The sequence below is a fragment of the Falco cherrug genome, chromosome 5 (assembly GCF_023634085.1).
Source record: "Falco cherrug isolate bFalChe1 chromosome 5, bFalChe1.pri, whole genome shotgun sequence".
NCBI lineage: Eukaryota > Metazoa > Chordata > Aves > Falconiformes > Falconidae > Falco > Falco cherrug.
Genome location: NC_073701.1, coordinates 54,549,405 through 54,569,415, shown reverse-complemented (window position 1 = coordinate 54,569,415; position 20,011 = coordinate 54,549,405). Strand labels below are relative to the sequence as shown.

At 46.2% G+C, this 20,011-nt stretch overlaps 1 protein-coding gene across 3 annotated transcripts in view; it reads left to right on the top strand.

The window, feature by feature from the left end:
- The first annotated feature begins 2,352 nt into the window (after positions 1-2,352).
- Positions 2,353-20,011, top strand: part of PPM1H (protein phosphatase, Mg2+/Mn2+ dependent 1H) — a 144,505-nt gene continuing 126,846 nt past the window's right edge. For 2 of the 3 annotated variants that reach the window (XM_055711691.1, XM_055711690.1), the window contains exon 1: positions 2,353-2,903. In XM_055711691.1, the coding sequence (XP_055567666.1) occupies positions 2,668-2,903 (236 nt within the window). In that variant the 5' untranslated portion in view covers positions 2,353-2,667. The remainder of the gene's footprint in view (positions 2,904-20,011) is intronic. The other variant, XM_055711688.1, reaches the window with a different exon arrangement.

The following is a 20,011-nucleotide window of genomic DNA, read 5'->3' as shown; positions in this document are numbered from 1 at the left end:
TGAGCTTTTCCTTGTCATCTTGCAGAGATAATAATTTAAACTCTAACAAGCCTACATATACTCCCTACATATACATATTTGTGCAAAATAATGACTGCAGGTGGGGCAGGAAGACAAACACTGTACCCTCTCTGTTCCGAGTTTCAGTCAATTATATTTCTCAAGGTCTTTATGTCAAATAAACTGCAAAGTTTAGTCTGCTGGCATAGCCTCTCCAGGAGTATATTTGATAACCTGTGAGGGGATCTACCTTTACAAAGAAAAAAATGAGCCTCTCCAGGATACATGTCCAGTCTGCTCATGCCCCTGTATTCTCCAGGTGGCAGGTCCATTGAAGCATTAGTGAGGGAAATGGGTGCTGGAGTGCCCGCCTGATGAAAAACACTGGCCGTCTAGCAGGCAAAAGATAGTGTGAAGGGATTGTCCTTGGGTGGCAGGGACTGTGAATGAACTTGGACTAGACAAAGCAGTTACGGTTCAGGCCACTAAACAGAGTAGCCACGGGGCTTTGGGAATCCCAACACCTCAGGCTTGCCTTCCCTGTAACAGCTGAATGTGGATGAATGGTTGCCTGTTAGGACACCCAGACCAGGGCCTGTGGAAAAAAACCCTGAATTTTAACAAGCTTTTGTTTCTTTTTATTTTTCTTTTTCTTTAAAGTAATGACCTCTGCAATGTAACCAGGAAGCAAAGCAAAGCAAACGCAAATGCATGAAAGGAAAAACTACAAGGTTTTCATTATATTGTAATCAAATGATGAGTTATTAATGTCACGTATTTTTTTGACCTAAGAGAGTCTTCCTCAAAACATCTATAGTATCAGCCCTAGAAATGACTAAACAAGAGATAGGAAAAATAACTACTTCCTCACAAAGGAGATATATCTGTAATGTTTCATTCGGGGTGGGTATTTTTCCAACTCTACTTCAAGTAGCACTTAACACACTCTTAGCATCCCTCTTCACCAACCTACTTTTGGCTCTGTAGACTTGATTAATAGACAGCTTTATCATAAAAACTGGTGTCACAACATCTTTGCATTTCTCTTGTCTGTATACAAGGAACCTGGTCAAAACCACAGGTATTGTTGGAAATCAGCTCTTAGGATATCATTTAATAACCAGAAATTGAACAAGCTCACAGGCCTTGCTCTCCAAAACTGTGTAACTGCGTGTTCAGCGGTATGCCAGCTGGTTCCTACTATGAGCCAGCTAGATGACAGCCGATCATCCCCACTAGCCACATCTGATGACTAACCGGCTTTTCCCTGCTAAGTCCCAGTACTGTGCTACTCTCATGGCTTGCCATACCTACCTGCTCCATTTTGCAGGTCGCTACGCCTTTCAGTGAGGGAGGCTTATAGCTCTCAGGAGTAGTGCAGCATCAGAGGGCACAGACACAGCCTTGCCACAGAGGACCGGCTTCTCACATGCTCTGGCTATGCTCCCCTCACGCCTGTCTTCCCGAAGGCTGGCACGTGCAAACCTGCAACCTTCCCACGCATTTGGGCAACCACCACTTGCAGCAGACCTCCCAATTTTTTTTGGTAAAAGAGTATATGACACAGTCAATATGACACAGCCAGCGAAGGGGGTGTTAAAACATCTGTGACCTCAAATTTGAAGATATTCAGGCTTGTCCTTTCACTTTTGCCCCGTGACAGCACCCTAAACGCCTGGCTGCGCGTGGAGGCACCGGGGCCGGCCACGCCACCGCTGCCGGCCGGCGGGCGGGCGGGCACGTCCCGGCCCCCCCAGGCAGCCAGGGGCACCCGCGGCCGCAGGACTCGCTCTAGGCCGCTGCCGCTGGGCCGCCCCCCGGGCAGGGCGCTAGTGGTTCGTTTTTCCTAGCAAAAAGTTGTGTAGGAAAAACATCCTTGACACGTTTCAGGAGGAGAAGGATGGCCAACCCTTGCAGCGGAAGCGCAGTCCCACGGCCCGTGAGACCCGAGGGCTCTGCCGGGCGCTGGGATGGAGCGTCCCGCCCGGGCGGCGCTGGCTCAGCCCCAGGGCAGCAGGGGCGGGCGCGCTGTGGGCGGCGACCTCCAGCCCGCCGGTAACGGCACCCGCAGCGCGCCAGGACCGCCGAACGGCTCCCCGTGAACGGCCTTGCGGACAACTCCTCTCGGCGGCGGCCGCGGGCAGGACTGACCGCCCGCCCCTCCGCCGGCCACAGCCACGGCCACGGCCCCGGCCCCCGCCGCACCGCCGCAGGCAGCCGGGGGCGGCCCCGCCAGGCCCCGCCCCACGCCGCGCACCTGCCGCGGGCCGCCCCCCCGGCGCGGGAGGCGGGCGGGAGGCAGGGCGGGGGGGCGGCCGCCCGTGCCCGGCGTGTGCCAGGAGCCCGCCGGTGCCGCAGGAGGAGCAGGAAGCGCCCGGGCAAATCCAGCCTCGCTATCACATGACTCAGCAGCCGCCGCCGGGCTGAGTTCACCCAGCGCTGCGCCGGGAGGGGGGAACCTGCCGCCGCCGCTGCTGCGATGAGGCCGCGGCCCCGCGGCTGCCCCTGAGCCCGCCGTTCCCCCACCCGGCTCCGCGCGGCCCGGCGCCCCCATTGCGGAAGCGCGGCGGGGACTGCCGGAGCCGCCGCCGCAGCGCTGCCCGCGGGCGCGCCCCGCTCCCCGCCCTGCGCGGCGGCCCCGGCGCTGCCGCCTCCGGCGGGGGTACTATGCTCACGCGGGTGAAGTCCGCCGTGGCCAATTTCATGGGCGGCATCATGGCTGGCAGCGCGGGCGCCGACCACGGCAGCGGCGCGGACTTGCCCCTCCGCTTCCCCTACGGGAGACCCGAGTTCCTGGGACTGTCCCCGGACGAGGTGGAGTGCTCCGCCGACCACATCGCCCGCCCCATCCTCATCCTCAACAAGGAGACCCGGCGCCTGCCCTGGACCACGGGCTACGCGGAGTGAGTACGGGTCCCGGCCGCGGCGGGCAGGTGGAGCGCGGCCGGGCCCGCCGCCCCGCCGGGCTGACCCCGCTGCTGGGCGCACCGGCGGCGGGAGGCGGCGGTGCCGGGTGCCCCCCCCGCGGCGGGTGCCGGCGTTGCCGGAGGTGGCGGGGGCGCCGTCCCGGGCCTGCGCGGCGCCGCGGGCAGCGGGAGCCGGCGGGGGGCGGGGGGCGGTATCAGCGGCGCCGGTGCCCGGCCCCGGCCGTAGCTTTGCACCTGGACAGCTCGTTTGTGGGGGGCCGAGGATGCGGGCGGTCACCTGCCCTTGTGAGTCCCCGCGGAAGCGGCCGGTTACCGGACGGGCGAAGGGTGGCAAACGGGCAGCACCGGGGCTCCTCTATCCGCCGCGACGGCTCCGGGGGTGCAGGGGCCGACGATGAGGTCCCCGCCGGTGAACAGCTGCGTCTCTTCGCGACTCGGGAGCTAAAAGGGCTTTGATGGAAGCCCGGGATGGCGCGTGCCGCTCCCTGCCGCTGCCCAGCCGCCGGGAAAGGTGCGGGGTTTGGGCACCGTCCTGCGGAGCTGGCAGCGTCGCGCTCGCTGGTGGTGGCTGGTCGCTTATTCCCCCAGTGCTTTCATGCTTGGGGAGACACTTGAACACGAGCTCCAAGCTGAGAGAAAAATCCGTTGGCGAACCCTAGCACCGGGCGTTCCCAGCAGTTCGTTGCCCTGACCCTCTCATGTCGTGGTATTTACTTTAGAGGGTGTCAGGTCGCGACCTGGTTGTAGCCTTGAGCGCGACCAAACTAAACGATTGCACGCAGCGCCTTACATACCGGCCCGGCAACGGGCAGCGTCCGTTTGGATGCAGATCCCCGTCCCACAGGCTGTGGGAGTAGCTGCGGGGCCAAGGCATGTCCTTGCACTTGATTCCTTTATCGGTAGATGCGTTGTTTTCTTCGATGATACTGGGAGCGGGATTCAGTATTTGGTTTCTCTTTGCTGCTGTCTCTGAGTCTGGAGCCTGCCTGGCCATCCACGTTGCTGCCAGCTCACAGATTACACAAGTTCCACTAAACTCGCCCTTCCAACCTACGAGCTGTTTTGCTGTAGTGCGCTGGCTCTTCAGGCATGTATGAATGCCTAACAAAACTACTGCAGAAAGTACGGTGAAGGCTTCACATTGTTAACGAGCAATCACTAGCTTTATTTAAAAGGCTGTTACATCATTGAGGACACTGAAATGGGAAGAGAGATTTAAAGAATTTAAAATTGGTTTGTTCTCCTCAGATTATTAAAGAATTAAATAGACTACTGAGCAAATTCCCCAGGAACTATAACTTTAAATGTTTAAAAGTAAGCTATAATAGTTCTGCTACTATAATAGTCCTTTAAAAAGCAATTATTTACCAAAACAAGTAAGTGCTGCTATTTTTATCTTGCGTAAGGTGCTGTGGCTTTCAGCAAGTGAGTGCAATTGCATATTGGTGACAAAAGTGGGAAGGAGGTTCTCTGGCTCCCAGGTATGCGCGTCCACTGCTGCCTGCAAGCTTTGCCTGAGACTGTCAGGGAAGAAAAATGGGAGTGCTGGAAAGCTAAAACCCAGGTTGACCCTGTGGATGAAACCTTCCGTGAGGGAGTGTTTGGAGGTAAAATACATGGCTCTGGTGATCGTGAAGGGAGAAGACATGCAGAGATTGTTTTCATATACTTGTTATTCTTCTGAGCTTTCAGCAGTTCGGTTAATTGGGAGGTGTAAAAAGGTTACTGGCTTTCTCAGTTCCTATTGTTATCTATGTGAAAATAGGTTGGCCTTTTGCTTTATCTCTTGGTTTTGTTTTTGGTTTATTTGGGGTTTTTGTGGTTTCTTTTTTTCTTTCTTTTGTCTCATCCCCTTCCAGTGCAGTTACTGGTTCTAGTGCTGGTGGAGCGGAGTTCAGTGAAAGAAAGAGAAAGAAAATTCCTCCTTAGAGAGAGAGAACTAGTTAACATGTTAACAGGCTCTTCCCAGAAACATCTATATGATCTCCCTAAATGGGCTTTGGTTGTGATCAGATGTCAAAATGCTCACTCTGCAGAAGCTAAGAGGAAAGAGTGCTACCAAAATTGCATTGTCCTCCAAAGGCAAGGCAGTGCAACAGCCATTAATGAATAAAGAAAAAGAAGGAAATAAGGACAAACTTGGGGTTTGCAAAGTATGACTTCTTTTTTTTTTTCCTTTTTTTTTTTTTCTTATTCCTACTGAGCTATTACTAGACTTTCTGAAAATAATTGCAAGACTGGCTTGGAGGTTTATGTTCAAAATATCTTGTTTTTCTTTTGGAACTCATTTGAGGTATGTAGAGAAAAGGAATGGAAAAATACCAGGAGGGTCAAATTACTATTATGTATATTTTGAAATTTGTTTTCTTGGGGGAATCGGGGTGAAGTACTCCTATGCTATTATTTAGCATTGTGTTAGCGTCTACATTAGGGAAACTATCAAGAGCAGTGCTTGCCTTTTGATACAGTACAAGTGAGCACTTGCAAGAATGTTAGGAGGAGGTTTGGTGTCCTCACAAGGAACTTGTAACATAATTCAAAGGTGAGCCATTTAACTGACATTTTAGTAGTTTGCTTTGGTGTGAAGGAGTCAGAAAATACGTGCCATATCTGCATTGCTGTGAGGTCTAACTTCCCTGAGCTGTTGCCTTTCCCATGTTTTCATGTTTTAGCAAATCAGCAAAAGTGTTTCCAGTGTTTTCTTGGCAGAAGGTGCCTTTGGGCACTGCGATTTTTACTTCTTGGAGTTAAGGAACGGTTGTTGTAGACTTAGAAGGTGGGGATTGGGTGCAGAAGGTGTAAGGAGAGAGTGCGTGCTACCTTTATTGTGACTGCCCTGATGTCATGGGTTGTTGGCAGAGCGGGGTCTGAGTTGGTGGATTTATGCTTCATGCCCAGTGCCAGCATCTGTCTCACTGTGTTTAGTAAGAAATTTTGGCTCTGAGAACAGGTTATCTGGAGGCTTTGGCTCAGGAAAGCCTTTGCAATGTTCATGTTCTTTAGATGTAAAACGTGTCAGCTTAGAGATGATACTGGAGCTCCTTAATGTTGACATGTCGATGTTTCATTCAAGCTGGAGAGGGTATCTCGGGGTTAGACCTGGTTCCCATACGGAACTAAAGCAGTCTGAGTGCGCGAACTCTGTAGTATTTTCAGGGACTTCCTCTTGTTCCTTTTATTCCTGAGGACAAGGGTTTCTTAGTAACTTTGGTAGCGATAAAGGAGCTCACCCTGTTCAGTATTTCTCCTCCTTAGCATCTGTGGTATATTCCTGTTCATCTGACATGTTCCCCTGTAACGAGCACTTCTCCTCCCCTTTTTCTTGCTTCTCTTGTACTGAACTTTTTATAATGGATATTTTTTGCAATATTGCTCATCCAAGTCATATTTTAACTTATTTTTAAAATTACATACTTATCTCTGGTATTATGCAGTGAAATGTAAATTAGCCTTTATTTTTTATTATTAGCTTCCTCTCTTTTAATAGTGTGAGCATTATGCAAAGCATGTAGGCAGGCAAATGAAATCTTCAAAAACATACTTGATGCTGGCATAAAGCATCATTGCTTCCTGAAATGTTAGTGGGAATCCCATAGAGACGTGGCTTCCTTAGTTGGTGAGCAACCTGAAAATTGTCTTCTGAAATGACTGTCCTGCTGTCTCTTCCTTCATGGGAGACCCGAGACCGTGAATTTCAGTTTACCTCATACTACAGAATGGCAAAAGTCTGGTAGATGTTTCAAAGAGATACTCTTACCACAGACCCTTGGTCTAATGGTCATCAAACTCCGTAGAAGCAAAATGAAAATTGTATCCCACATCCAGTAAGCTTTTAAAGTGTCTTTTAAAGGTATCAGTTTATTTAGAAATACCCTTGATTAAAAATAAAAGTTTGTCTCTAACATAGTTTTACTGCATGTATTTAGCTGATGAGCATCAGGAATGATCCAGGGAGAGGGCAGTGTTATCAAACATTCCTTTAAGTCTGCCTTTAATCTAGGAGGGGTAAGGAGATTTGCTGCTCTCTGAAAAGTTAAGTGATTTATTTGAGTAAAAGGGGTGGATGGATCCTGCCTGACACTTTATTTAGTTGTTGCCCTCCCTCCCCTATACAGGCAGCTGCGCTCCCAAGGCCACGGGGCTCTCCCAGACATTACCCTGTCTGAGCCTGAGCTGGCTTCTGAGCTTCTGCTTGGGTTGCCTTATTACTGTGAGGGAAATGTCTTCCCTAGCCCCTTTCTGGGCTGTTTTCAGTGTTTTATGACCTCTTCCCTGCAAAGTTTCTACTAAGCTGCCCTCAGCCCCTCCACTGAACTCTGAAAGTAACTGGCAGAGTAGATAGAGGCAGTAGCATAGATGGAGTATATAACATGAAACGACTTGAATGGTGTTCACCTGCATCCAAACTCTGCTCAGAACATTATTTTCCATCTTTTGCTCTGTTGCTTTATCTTGTTCCCCCCATGAAGATAGAGGGTGGACAGGCTGGAGAAGTGCCTTTCTTTCCTGGTTGAATTCCCTGGACTATATATGGCATGACAAAATAGATGCTAAATTTGCAGATGACAAAGGACTAGCGTGATGTTAGTGCTGGTGGAGTTGCAGGGAAACTGCAACTGAGTAGCGTGTTGTGGCAGAAAAACACAGCTAGTCAGTTTCCATCTATCTTGAATGTGGATTCCTGGTAGTTCAGGATTCAGTAATGTAATTGCTGTCCTAAATTGTATGAATCTTGGGGATGGTACCATAGACCTGCTTCTGTATAGCATACTTTCCTCTCTTTACTCTTACCTTTCTGCCATCTCTTTGGAGACTATCAAAAGGTACTATTAAATACACGTAAGGGAAATGAGGAAAGTCTGAATTGTGTGTTGCATGTGTCCTTATGTGAAAGACAGTTTTGCCTGCCTTTTTAAATTCATTTTTTAAAACTTTCTAAATGACACTTTAGGTATCTCGCAGTTCCAAGTTATAATAGGTATCCAGAAACTTGACGTTTGTGGGGTGTGTGTTTCTTGGCTTATAAAGTCAATTTATTGTCCCAGCAGTGCCTTTCATTTGATGAGACACGAAGTCCCCAGCTCTTTTTCCATAATGTTACATTTGAGGGAGACTGTGGTTTCTCTGCTCTGCAGGCCTGCAGTAGCAATTACATTTTCTCTGTGGTGTGGTGGCTACTGACCCGTAATGAATGCAGAGTTGTAGGTGAGGGATGATGGCTGTGTCCTGCAGCATTATTACGGTAGTATATTGTTACAGCAATGACTTAAGTTCAAAATGAGGAGGGGGGGTGTGGAAGCTTATGGATTCCGCCCCCCCCCCCCTTAAGTACTGATTGTTTCATAAGGCTGATGATGTCGCATCATGCTGTGTTACTTAGCTTGTAGGAAATTAATGTACGTGAGAACTGACGGGAGGTTTTCATTAAAATAATTTCTGGCCTTTCTCAGTGATCATAAATTTTAGGTTGTCACAATCAACATAATTTGCTGATTTTGTGAGTTAAGATAACACAGAGGTATTTTTCCACCTGAAGTGCTGTTTGCAGACCAAACTATTTATACAAACATTAAGTGTTGTATTAACAATCTGAAGCAGGTGAAAGCTTACCAGATCTGTGAGATGAGGTAAACCAAAGCACAGAAATTGCTTGTTCTGAGTTGGCAGTGTGTTGATGTCAGAGGATAGCGTAGGGCCTGCAACTACCAATCACTTATTCTAGTCCTTGTTGTCTCCTATTAACAGAAGGTAACCATGCTCCTATGAATTGAAAGTTACATTTTCATTTCTGGGAGCTAGTCTTTCAAACCATCAGCTGGGAGCATGACTCATACCCTGTTGGTAAACACATTTCTTGTACATATTCTGTTTGGTACAGATTTCAGGAGGATGGTACACCTGGGAAAAGGAATGCCTTTTTTCTTATCTTGTTCTGTTTGGCTGGCTTAGGTTAAGTACACAGAAATAATGAATTACTTTCCTTTTTAAACTGAACTTTTAAAAAATTTGTTTACACTTCTTTTTGGCTAAAATTATGTTCTGTTATTCTTTCTGTAGTTCAGAACATAAGACTGAGTAGGACCTGATGAATGAGCTAAAAATTCAAATACCGTATCTGTACCTAAAGATGACTAAATATTCTTCCTGTGTCTGAATTATTCTTCTGTGCTTAATGTAATGTTAACTTTAATGTACATTGCCAGACTCTTGTTTAAGCCTGGGCTAATATAAAACAGCCCAGAGAAACCAATGATAGTTCTAAGAGCTTCAGAAATTCTTTTCCTTGTGTAAGAGCTTATATTATAGCATCTGATATTTATGTAATGCCTCTAATCTGCCCAGTTTCTTGCAAATAATAATTTCAGTATAACCTTGGAGAAAAATGTACATGTGTAAATGTTCTCATTCCTCAGGTGAAGAAACTGAGGCAGTGAGGATTTGGCAAGAGTTTTGATACAAATGTGAGGAATGAATCCTGAGTCAAGTTTCTGTGCTTCAGTTGGTTTTCCTGCTGTTGTGTGCTTGGGATTTTCCTATGTGTTCTCTGATTTCTTAGAACTAATGGGGGTAAAAGGAGAAAAACAGTTAAAAAAAATAAAAATCATATGCTGTGGTATTTTTAGTGCAGTCTAAGTTGCACACACGTGATTCCTAACAAGGCAAGTATGAAATTCATCGCTCTGAGCTGTCTTGTATTGCTCTAGTCCCCTGGAGACTTAAGACTAGTGCTGCCTCGTGTTTCTGAAAAGCTTGCTTGAGCATGGTCCTAGCTTCTGAAGCCAAAGGGTGACTGTGTCCTCCCAGGCAGTCTTCCTTTGTCCCCTTCTGCCTTGGCACTGGTGGCAATCAGCAGATGTTACCTGCAAACACTCCAGCTTTGTTCGTTTGCCTTAGATGCAGCAGCATCGCTTGGGAAACAGTGGTAAGTGTAAGTGGGAACAGCTTGGCAGAGTTAATGTCATGCTATAAAGTAATTGACAGGACTATGCTCCTTAGGGTGAACTGCTTTGAGCCTGTGAATGGGAGCAAATGAAACGTGCTCAGTTGGACCTTGAAAGGAAGCAGTGCTGCAAAGCAGAGGTCATTCCTGCAGTGGGGGTCCGTGTTTCACATGAAGAAGAAATAACCTGTCCTTAAGCCCACAAACCTTAAGTCAGGTCTGTGTTGAGCTGCATCCTGAGTAGGACTTGAAGTAGGTGGATGCCCTGTGAGAGGAGGGAGACGTCTTTGGGTGGATTTGGGCAGAGCAGACACAGTAACTTTGCTGTGGCATGGGGCTGGAGCAGGAAGGTGCTCCATGTGTGCTGCGGCAGTGTTTGCAGGGGAGATAGAAGCTCCTGGATCATGTCTACCGTGGATCTTTATCCCCTCACTTTTGGATTTCTCTTCTGATTGAACTCAGTGCTCTAAAATGCAAGAGGCCCCGCTAGGCAGCAGCAGCTCAGTATTAATTGTGCATTTAGTTGTCTCTTAGCTGTCTAAGTATTTTTTTTTCCCCTTCCTCCTCCTTAAACAGAAGGAAGAAGGTAACTTGAAAGACTTGGTTCCCATTTGGACAGTTATGTTTACCTGGTAGGGTGATACATTTGGGGTGGCTGGCTACAATACGCTGTATTATCCAGAGTGATTTTCCTGCTCATGGGTTAAGTAGAGTAGAAGGGGTTGTGATTTCAAGTGCTCAGAATGCAAAATAGTCAGCATAGCTGGTGAGGAATCCCAGCTTGTGTTGAGCCCATCCACCCCCCAAATCCAACAGACATGGGGTGGGGTGTTTTATTGCAAGGCAGTTATGGAGGTTCAAGCATATGGGAGGTGGCCAGCAGGTCCATTGCAGCTGTTTGGCCAGCTTCACCAGTAGTGCCTTCTGCCCAGCACCCCCATCCAGCAGCATGCTTGCTATCTAGTAGGTGCTGCCAACTATACTTGTGATGCTAAGTGGCGAGGTGCTAAATGGTTGATGCTGTGTGAGCTGTTCAACAGATGAAGCTCATAAAATGGCTGGAGGCAGGTAAGATTCCTTCTCCCAATACCATACGCAAGGCAAGCGTTTGCCTGCAGAGTTCAATGTTCTCTAAATAAATAAATAAAATATAAATACCGCATCCAGTATTTCTTTAGGAGGAAGCTGTGCTGGGGTAAAACCTGTCGAAGGGACATCTCTGGTTCTTGATCACAGCATGATTTAATTGCTGGAGTCTGAGAGTGTGAAGGAGAAAAAATACCCCAGGCTGAGGCAGCCAGCGTTGGCAAGTGCAGTGGTTAGAGCAAGAGGGGGCAATGCATAGTTGGGAAATGCCAAAATGTGGACCCTGTACGTGATTCAGCACTTACTCTGATTAAAAAAAAAACCCCAAACCCACAAAACCCCCAAAAAACCCAACCCCCAACCTTAAATAAAAAGAGGTTATCTGTGTGCTGTGGCTGGCAGGCCTTTCTGGCATGAAGCAGGGTGGCAAATCTAGAGCTTCACTTGTTCTTTGGGATCTGTATGCAACATAGTGAGGCTTAACGGAAAGAGAGTCTGCTGGGGGAGTCCAGGTCTGCTGAGGTACAGGGGTATGGGCAGTGCTGTGTCCTCGGGTACTCCCTGGCTTGACAGAGCTGAAAATATGTACATGTTTTAAAAAAGGAAAAAAAATATGCTGTAAGCTGTCAGTGCTATTCACTGGAGTGATTATCACCAATGTTTACCTTCAGTTAATTTCCTTCTCTTTTTTTCTTTGGTACCAAGGGTTGCATGAACACCTTGAATCTTGTGTGACCCTGGTTTTGGTGGTCATGGCAAATGCTCCTCCTAAATGGTCCCCATTCCCAAGACGAGCAGGAGTTGAATGGGTGTTGTCCCCCCTAAGGAAAGATAGTGGCATTGTCGGCCTCTCCCTCCTCTGGTGTGGAGAGGTCTATCTGTCCATTGGTTTCACTTGTCCAAATGCCATATATTTTTAACTGTACTGGGCATCTCCTCTGCTGGAGGAGGAAAGACGTCAGATCCTGTAGGCTTCCTTTTCTTCTCGTGAAAGCAAGGTCTAGGTCCTTGTGGACCATGGTCCTTGAGCATGGCTTAAAAGGTGAGTAAGCATTTCTAGTCTCAGCGCCCTGCCCCCATTCTTTTTGAAGTGCTGCCATAAGGTGTAGTCAATCTTGACTGATTTTGATGCTCTTCAGGCTCCTTTGCAGGCAGAGATAATGGCACTGATACCATGATTCAGGGTGGTCAACTTCGCCTGACTTCAGGGAGAGAGGGTGGGGAAAAGAGTGAGAAACCATGTACCGTTGCCTCTGCTTTCCATGGTGGTTTTCTGCTACAGTAAGAGAAGAAACAGACTGAGCTTTGATTGCATCTTTTGCTACTTTTATTTTGCACCATAAGCAATTGGGTTGTTTAAGGGGGGGACAACACAGCAGCATATGTGTGAGTTTGAGTGGATGAGGAGCATGTGCTGTTTGGGTGTTAGGCTGCAGTGGTTTTGTGGATCATGCTCTGAGTTCCTGCATGCCACTGCTTCAGAAATCCTGCGGCAAAGTGTCCTTGGATTGGCATTAGAGGTCTGTCAGATTGTGTAGGGATCCTTTCATAGGTATAGCTCTATTTCCAAAGTCTTCCCAGTTATTTTCTCCTTCTATTAAATCTGCTAGTCTCATAGCTAAGTGCCCTTTGTGCTATCCTGTCCTGTCAGTGTATCTGCCCCATTGCTTAAAGCTACCAACAGAGGTAAGATCTCTGCTCCCCCCTGTGAGTCCTTTTGAATTTCCCTGTTTTGTTCTTCTACCCTTTAGGGCCTGTTATGATAATTTCTACCCTCCAAACTCCCTGCAGAGACACAAAAGAGATCCAGCTCCAGCCAAACTCTGCAGCAGATCTTTCTTTTTTTTTTTTTTTGGTCAACACTGATTCATTCAGGCCAAGTATGATTTGTCTATCTTTAGGTATGTGTTAGAGACCTCCTCAGAAACAGATGATGCATAGCGCGTGTTTGTAATGCCGTAAAATACGTGTCAGCCAGAACTAACAATCTGGTCCTTGCTGGAGTCATACATTGGAAGTTGGACTGAAGACAGGTCTCCAGCTCTTACAGCTCGAACAGTGGTCCATTTTGTAGAGAAGTCTGGCAAAGAAAATAAAATCTTACACTGCTGTTTCTCAAAGACATCTGTATTTTTCAGATTAGCAGGTCACTATGTGAACAGACATGCTGTGAGCTCTCATCCTTCAGTTCTTTCCAAAAAAGCAGTTTCGGCCAGTTACCCAGCCATGAAACACTTGATACCCTTTCCCTGGGGTAGAAAAGGTTCCTTTCCTTAGCAAACTACCTGGGCAAGGGTTTTGTCCTTCTGTTCAGGTGTGATGTTTAAAGACACAGCTCTTTGGAGGCTAAGAAGATACCATAGACACTGCTGCTTTGATTTCAGATGGGTTTTGTTAGATTTCAAAACAGTTTGTATGAAAGGGAGGTTAGTGCTGGAGAAAGAAGTTGCCCAAAATGCCGCTGGTTTATTTTTTGTTTTGACAATTATTATTTTTAATGATTTTTTTGTTTCTTTTACGCTTCTCTCTTGAGGGAAGTTGGTTTTTATCGTTGGTTGTGGACTTTTTTCTTTTTGATTCATAATCTGTGCTGCCTGTCTGTGAGGAGGAGAAAGCAAGAAGCTGCAAGACCTAGTAGTGGGAGCAAGCCTTTCTTTACTTTCTGGATGGGAAGAGCATTCCTGAAATCATTTCAGGCCCAAGCGTTGTAACTGAAAGCGAGGTCCTCTCTAGTGGGTTCTGGGTTGCATTGGATGATGCATTTCAAAGGCAAAGAGCTGCTGTGTAAAACCCACCACATCTCTGCCTTGCTGATCGGGCTCATGAAGCAGCCAAGCAACTCTGCTCATACCCGGGAATGCAAAGTGTTGCAACTCTGTTGGTTTTGGTAGCTGTGCAGGGAGCCTGGTGCCTCTATACGTGTCCTGTCCCATACCTCTGCTGTTAATTCCACTGGCTCTGTATCTGTGCAAGCGCCTTGGCAGGCTGAGTGTGGGTCTTGGTTTTTTCACATGTTCAGCAGTATGCAGTGCTTTGCAGAAGCCTGTGCAGTAAAACTGTGTTCTTTAAATTGCTCGTTATAAGTGTTTCTTAAAACAGCATTTTTGAGAAGTGCTTTTCCTTCCGAATCTGCATTAAGGGTCTTTGTTTCATGAGTGAATGCTAAATTTTGGATTAGAAATTAGATTTCAAAAACTGGTTTTTGTTTCTCTTTGCTGAATTTATTTGTAGGTCTCTTGACTGAAAAAGGAAATGAAAGGTTGGGTTTTTTTCCCCATTTCTTGCCAAGGACTTGATCTAAGTTCAAACTTGCAATGCTTATAATTTAAAAAATTTAAGAGCTGTACAGTGGAACCTGCATTGTATGTGTGGTGCTGCTGGGGATGGTGTATGCCTTTAGATTCGGGTATTTGGTTAGGCATTTAGAAATGGAAAATAGTTATCATAAAGCTAACCTCACTGAATGTTGTTGCTTACATAGATCGTAAAGTTCTGTGGGTAGTTGGTCTGAAATGAGTGATTTCTATTTTGCAGAACGTAAATAAAATTTTCTCTCCTCTGTCGTCTTCCTGCCAAAATAATTGTTTTTCAGCCATTTTCACATGTCATGGGAAAGTGAGTACTTAAATGAGTCACATAGGCTCTTGACCATAATGCAGGAATTGGTAAGACATCAAAACTTACATTGATTTTTTGTTTGTTTGTTTGTTTTTATAAATAAAGGTAGATCAACATCAGACTTGGAGGGCAATTCCCTCTCCCTTACCTTGTTACCTCTCTCATTAATCACATCTCCAGTCCCATGCTTTCAGTTCATTTCTTTATTCTTCTCAATAAACTTTAATTAAGATCAGTGTCTCTACAGTCCTTGCGAAATGTAGATGAAAACTTCTTTAGACTGGGACTCCCTCTGGCGTACTTCATAATGTCATTTTAAGGTGTTTCTGCCTGTCTCCAGTAGTGCAGAGCTGGGAATCACAGTCCAGTGAGTTCTTTTGCCAACATCTCCAGAGTAATCCCTGAAAATACTAGGTCTGTGGATGGTAATTCTATTAGCTGTTCAGCAAGCTGAGTCTGGAAGAATGCAGCTGGTGTACAGGAACGTGGGAAGTTCCCCATCTCTGCCTTTAATCCTGCTTTTAGAGGGGAAAAAAGTTATAGGCTAATGTGATTAGCTGTAATCCCATTCTTGCTTGGTTTTAGAAACATGTCTGATTCCTAAATCGCAAGCTAGTTCTGTGAAGTGCTTTCATGGAGAGGATGGGGAATTACTTTGGTACTCAGCTCATTTGTCTTTGAAAAAACACTGGAAGCAAGAGAAAAAGAAACTCTCATAGCTGGGAAATGAGAGTTGTAGTTTATGTTGCACAGTGTAATTCAGAAATCTGAAACCAAGAGCATGTAAATGGAAACACATGAGCACAATCCTTTCAGGTATCTAGGTATATGTATAAACACAGGCAAGGAACGACTTATGTGTACACTGCAAATTGCTCTTCAGGGCTTTGTAGGCCCAAAGGTTTACGTTGGGATCTTGTTATTTGCTGATACGCTGCTGCTGAATCTGGTGGTGTGGTTGGTTTGGTGTGGATTGGGGACAGAGCGTGTTCTAACAAAATCTGCAGCTTCTACCTGAAGTGAATGATCTGGGGACTGTTTTTTTTCCCCATGGAGGCAGTTGTTTTCTCTTTTAGTGATAAGGGAACGAAAGCGCTACTGTCTGTGGAAGTGCTTGTGTGAAGCGTTCGAAATGCTGTTGGCTGCTGCAGAGGGGCAGGACCCTCCGTGACGAGAGTGAAACACGTGGGGCCTGCTCCTGTGTGTGAGCACAAACAATGCAGCGCTCTGGGGACGAAGGGCATCATCTTCTTGTGGGAAAGGCAAAGTGCGGCCTGAGATCAAGGTCTTTCCATGCCATCATTTTCTTATAGCAAATTAGTTGTGTTCAAAGGCTCGGTGCTCCTCATGGGCCCTGTTTGGATAGGAGGGAGCGCTGCCCTCACAGGCCCGGCCTGTGTTCTGTTTCTGGGGGAGAGGAGGGAGAAGTCGGATAAATACCTTGTTCATATCTTTTTTGTTTGCTGAAGAGATTGGAAATAAGAGTGGCTGGTCTTGGAGTCAAATGCTGCCTGAACCCTCTGGAGTGAATGGCTCTGGGGAGGGATGAGCTCAGAGGACTGAACTTGTTGCTTTTTTTGTTCAAGCAGCAAATTTGAGATAGTGCAATTTAGAGACATTGTGTGAACTGAGGCTTTCCTTTGCCTTCCCATCAGGTTCCCCTGCCTCTTGTACCCTTTCTTGCTGGTGTGGTGTGGTGGCATCAGGACTGTGGGCAGGGTGGCCCCGGTGGCAGCTGCCCCGGGAGTCCCAGGGAAGGGAGGGAGCACGCAGGCACCGCTGGAAGGGCCACCTGGCCGCAGCTGTAACACAGCTTTGTAGTTCAGCTCCTGAAGGATGACAAGGTGGGAACGGATTTACTGAAAAGCAGTATTACTCCTTTTAGTTTCCTTTGTGAAGTTGGCCTTGGGTATTTGTCCTGTCACAGTAGTTCAAATGCTTGGGAGTGGTAGGAGAGAAACAATGCTGTAGCGATAAAATGCTGCGATACTAATCCTGTAAATTTACAGGCTTAGTCAAGCTGGTTTTGAGAGGTTGTGTGGGACTGCCTTGTTTACAAATAAAAACCATCACTTAGTTTAATTACAGTGTAAGGCATGCTGCCTCTCTTCCTCTTTCTTACAGTCCTGATGTTTTGGTATGTGGTATAACTACTGTGCTCCCTCAGGGCATTCTCTAAGGCCAGAAGATTTCTTTAGGCTATCAAATAAATAACTGAGTGCCTTTAAAACAACAAGAACAGAAACCCCGTCAAACCTCCCCCCACTATCAAATAATTGAAGGGAAAATTTTTGTTCTTTTTTCCCCTTTGAAATTGTATCATGCTCCATGGAGAACTTGGAAACACTAGATGAGTAACTAGATTAATTTAATCTTGGAGAAATGTAGTGGGGGTGTTTGGCAAAGATACTTTGAATTAGTGTTACACAGATATGTTTCGAAATTACTGTAACCCCTCTAGTATCCTTTCGCAGAGCGTGCCAAAATAGTTGCTCGGTGTGTAGTCAAAAAGTCAAAGAAAGTGTTAGCGTACAAAGGAAATGGGATATGATAGTGGAAAATTGATTGTCTCTGTAAAAAGTCTACATTTAAAACACTGCTGAGGAGACTGTGTTCACCCTTAATTACAGACAAAACTAAAGAGGAGTAATGACTAAGGGGAAAAAACAAGTTGGAAATGGAGGAGCTGGAAGAGAGGGAACAAAAAATGAAATGTACAAAACCAGGAGAGAGAATGCTGAAGGCAGGCTAAGTATTTTTGTACTGGGAGGGAAAAGTTTAACAGGAATAGGAAACCCCTATGACAGAAAATGAAAAACTGTAAACAGTGATAAAAGATAACTTCCCTGTGTAACTTAAGAGCATATGGGCAGAATTCATTGCATGAGGACATATCAAAGAAGCCTTTCACAAATGTAGGTCACGGTCTTCTGTTTCAGGAAGCCTTGGACCAAAGGGTATTTAGAGATAGGTGTTGTGAGAACCTAGAAATTATTTTTTTCCTTCTTTAAAGTAGAGGGAATTTCTCATGCTTTGCTGCATGACAGAGGTCTCTGCTGGGCATTAAGGGGATCACTCTGCTATGGTTGGATTTATTCCTGAAGTAACCTGGTATTTCTTACACTTCCACCTGGAATACCTGGACTCACCTCTGCAGCAGAAAGCAGTGCTATTAATGGGGCACAAATGGAGCTGCTGAGAAAATTCTTCCAAAGGTGGGTTTGGTTTTTTTTGTTGTTGTTTGGAAAGATAATCAATCTGCAGTGTCATGGCTTAACCCCAGCCAGCAACTAAGCCCCCACCCCAGCCAGTTGCTCACTCCCCCGCAGTGGGATGGGGGAGAGATTGGAAGAGTACAAGGGAGAAGACTCGTAGATTGAGGTAAAGACAGTTTAATAGGTAAAGCAAAAGCTGTGCACACAAGCAAAGCAAAATAAGAAATTCATTCACTGTGTCCCATCAGCAGGCTGGTGTTCAGCCATCTCCAGGAAAGCAGGGCTCCATCACACATGCCAGTTACTCAGGAGTGCCATAACCCTGAACATCCCTGCCTTCCTCCTTCTTCCCCATCTTTATATGCTGAGCGTGATGTCGTATGGTATGGAATATCCCTTTGGTTTGTTGGGGTCAGCTGTCCTGGCTGTGTCCCCTCCCAACTGCCTGTGCCCCCCCAGCCTACTCGCTGGTGGGATGGTGAAGCAGAGGAGGCCTTGCCTCAGTGTTAGCACTGCTGAGCAATAGCTAAAACATCCCTATGTTATCAACACTGTTTCCAGCACAAATCCAAAACTAGCTATTATGAAGAACATTAACTCTTATCCCAGTCCAAAAAGTACACAGAAGAAATACTGAAATGTGGGAGAAGGCCTCTTCATGGTAATAGCAATGACAATTGAAAGTGGCAGCACAAACTGTACTAAAAAGTGTAGATTTTCTGCATGGGGAGGAAATTCCTTTTAAAGCAAAAGCTCTTTTAAGGATGAAGAGTCTCTTCATTTTATGAGTCCATGTTTAAGTACTGCAGAAAGCAACTTTATTTGTTCAAGGTTAGATGTGCTTATTTTATGGTATTCCACGGTAAGAGCTTTTCCCCAGCTAAGAATTGAGGAAGGCGACCTCACCAAGCAGAAAAATAATTATGACTGGCCGTTAGTGTCATAGAACATCTTATTCTTCATCAGTTCCTGTGTAATGTTTTAGCCCACATTCATGAAAAATGAAGACAGAAGAAATATATGCAGGTAACTTTTCTTCTCTGCATCTCTTGTTGAGAGTCCAGCCCTCCAGAAGCATCACTAAGCTGTGCAGCTCTGTACTGCCTTCCTCAGCATTTGCAGGAGTACCGTTTGGAAAAGATTTCACAAAAATCAAATTAACATACTGCCACAGTAAACAGTAGAGCATTGTTTCAGAGAGGTTATAAGGCACAAAAGATCCGTAAGTAGCGAATGAATTAGTCATAATCATTGAACAAATAGCTCAATCTAGAGGAACGGCAAGGTGGTCTTGACTTTGAGAATAAGAATGGCATTTGGAAATTTTCCCATGTGGGGTTTTAACAACACCTGAAGGAACTAAAATATCTGAAGTGAAATAGTCATACTTGCAAGGGATGTGGAATGGGTGGGATTTGTTCTCAATGCAGAGAAAGGCACTTGCAGTACAAAAGCACCTTGTGTTCACAATAGTGTCACACAGCGTAGTGAGGGGCGTAAGTTGCACATGGAGCTAACATAACATAGCCTTTTGCAGGAGGGGTTATCTTAACCAAAATTAAAAGGGTGTTTGTGAATGTGTAGACAGAGATGGGGGGTTTCATACTGGAGACGCAAAGTAAAGTTGTCTGGGAACACTGCTTAAAACATTTTCAGGAGCTATTACTCTCCTATATCTGAATCAGTGAAACAGGCATTACGCATACCTGCAGATAGCTTATGCAGTATTCTTCAGGAAACTCAGTTGTAAATCAGGCAGCGTAAACTTGGTAAGCTGTGTGAGTTTAGCTTTGTAAAAAGTAAATCTGTGGGGATACGGGAGGAAGTGTGATTGGAGACTCAAAAGTGAAGGTGAAATTAAAGAGTTCCAACTTGTTTTAGGAAACAGTGTGAAACCTGAACAAGTACCTGAGGTGTAAGAAATAATGTGCTTCCAAGTAGCTGTGTAAGCTGTGTGTACCCCTTGCACAGGACTTGATGGTCTTTGCATGGGTTGTAGGAGAGGTCCTCCCTGTTTCCTGTGTCCGTTCACCTGGTGGTCGGCTGCCCTGCAGCAATGGGAGGTGCAGATCTACAAAAGCTTTAATTTTGCAGCAGCAATGTTAATTTTGGTGGACAAGGGAGCCAGTGGTAGCATGGCTGTGGAGAGGGGGACTAGACCTGTCTGTGGTACTCAGCAGCCGACTGGAAGAAGGATTTGCTATGGAAAGCATTGGCTTCTCACA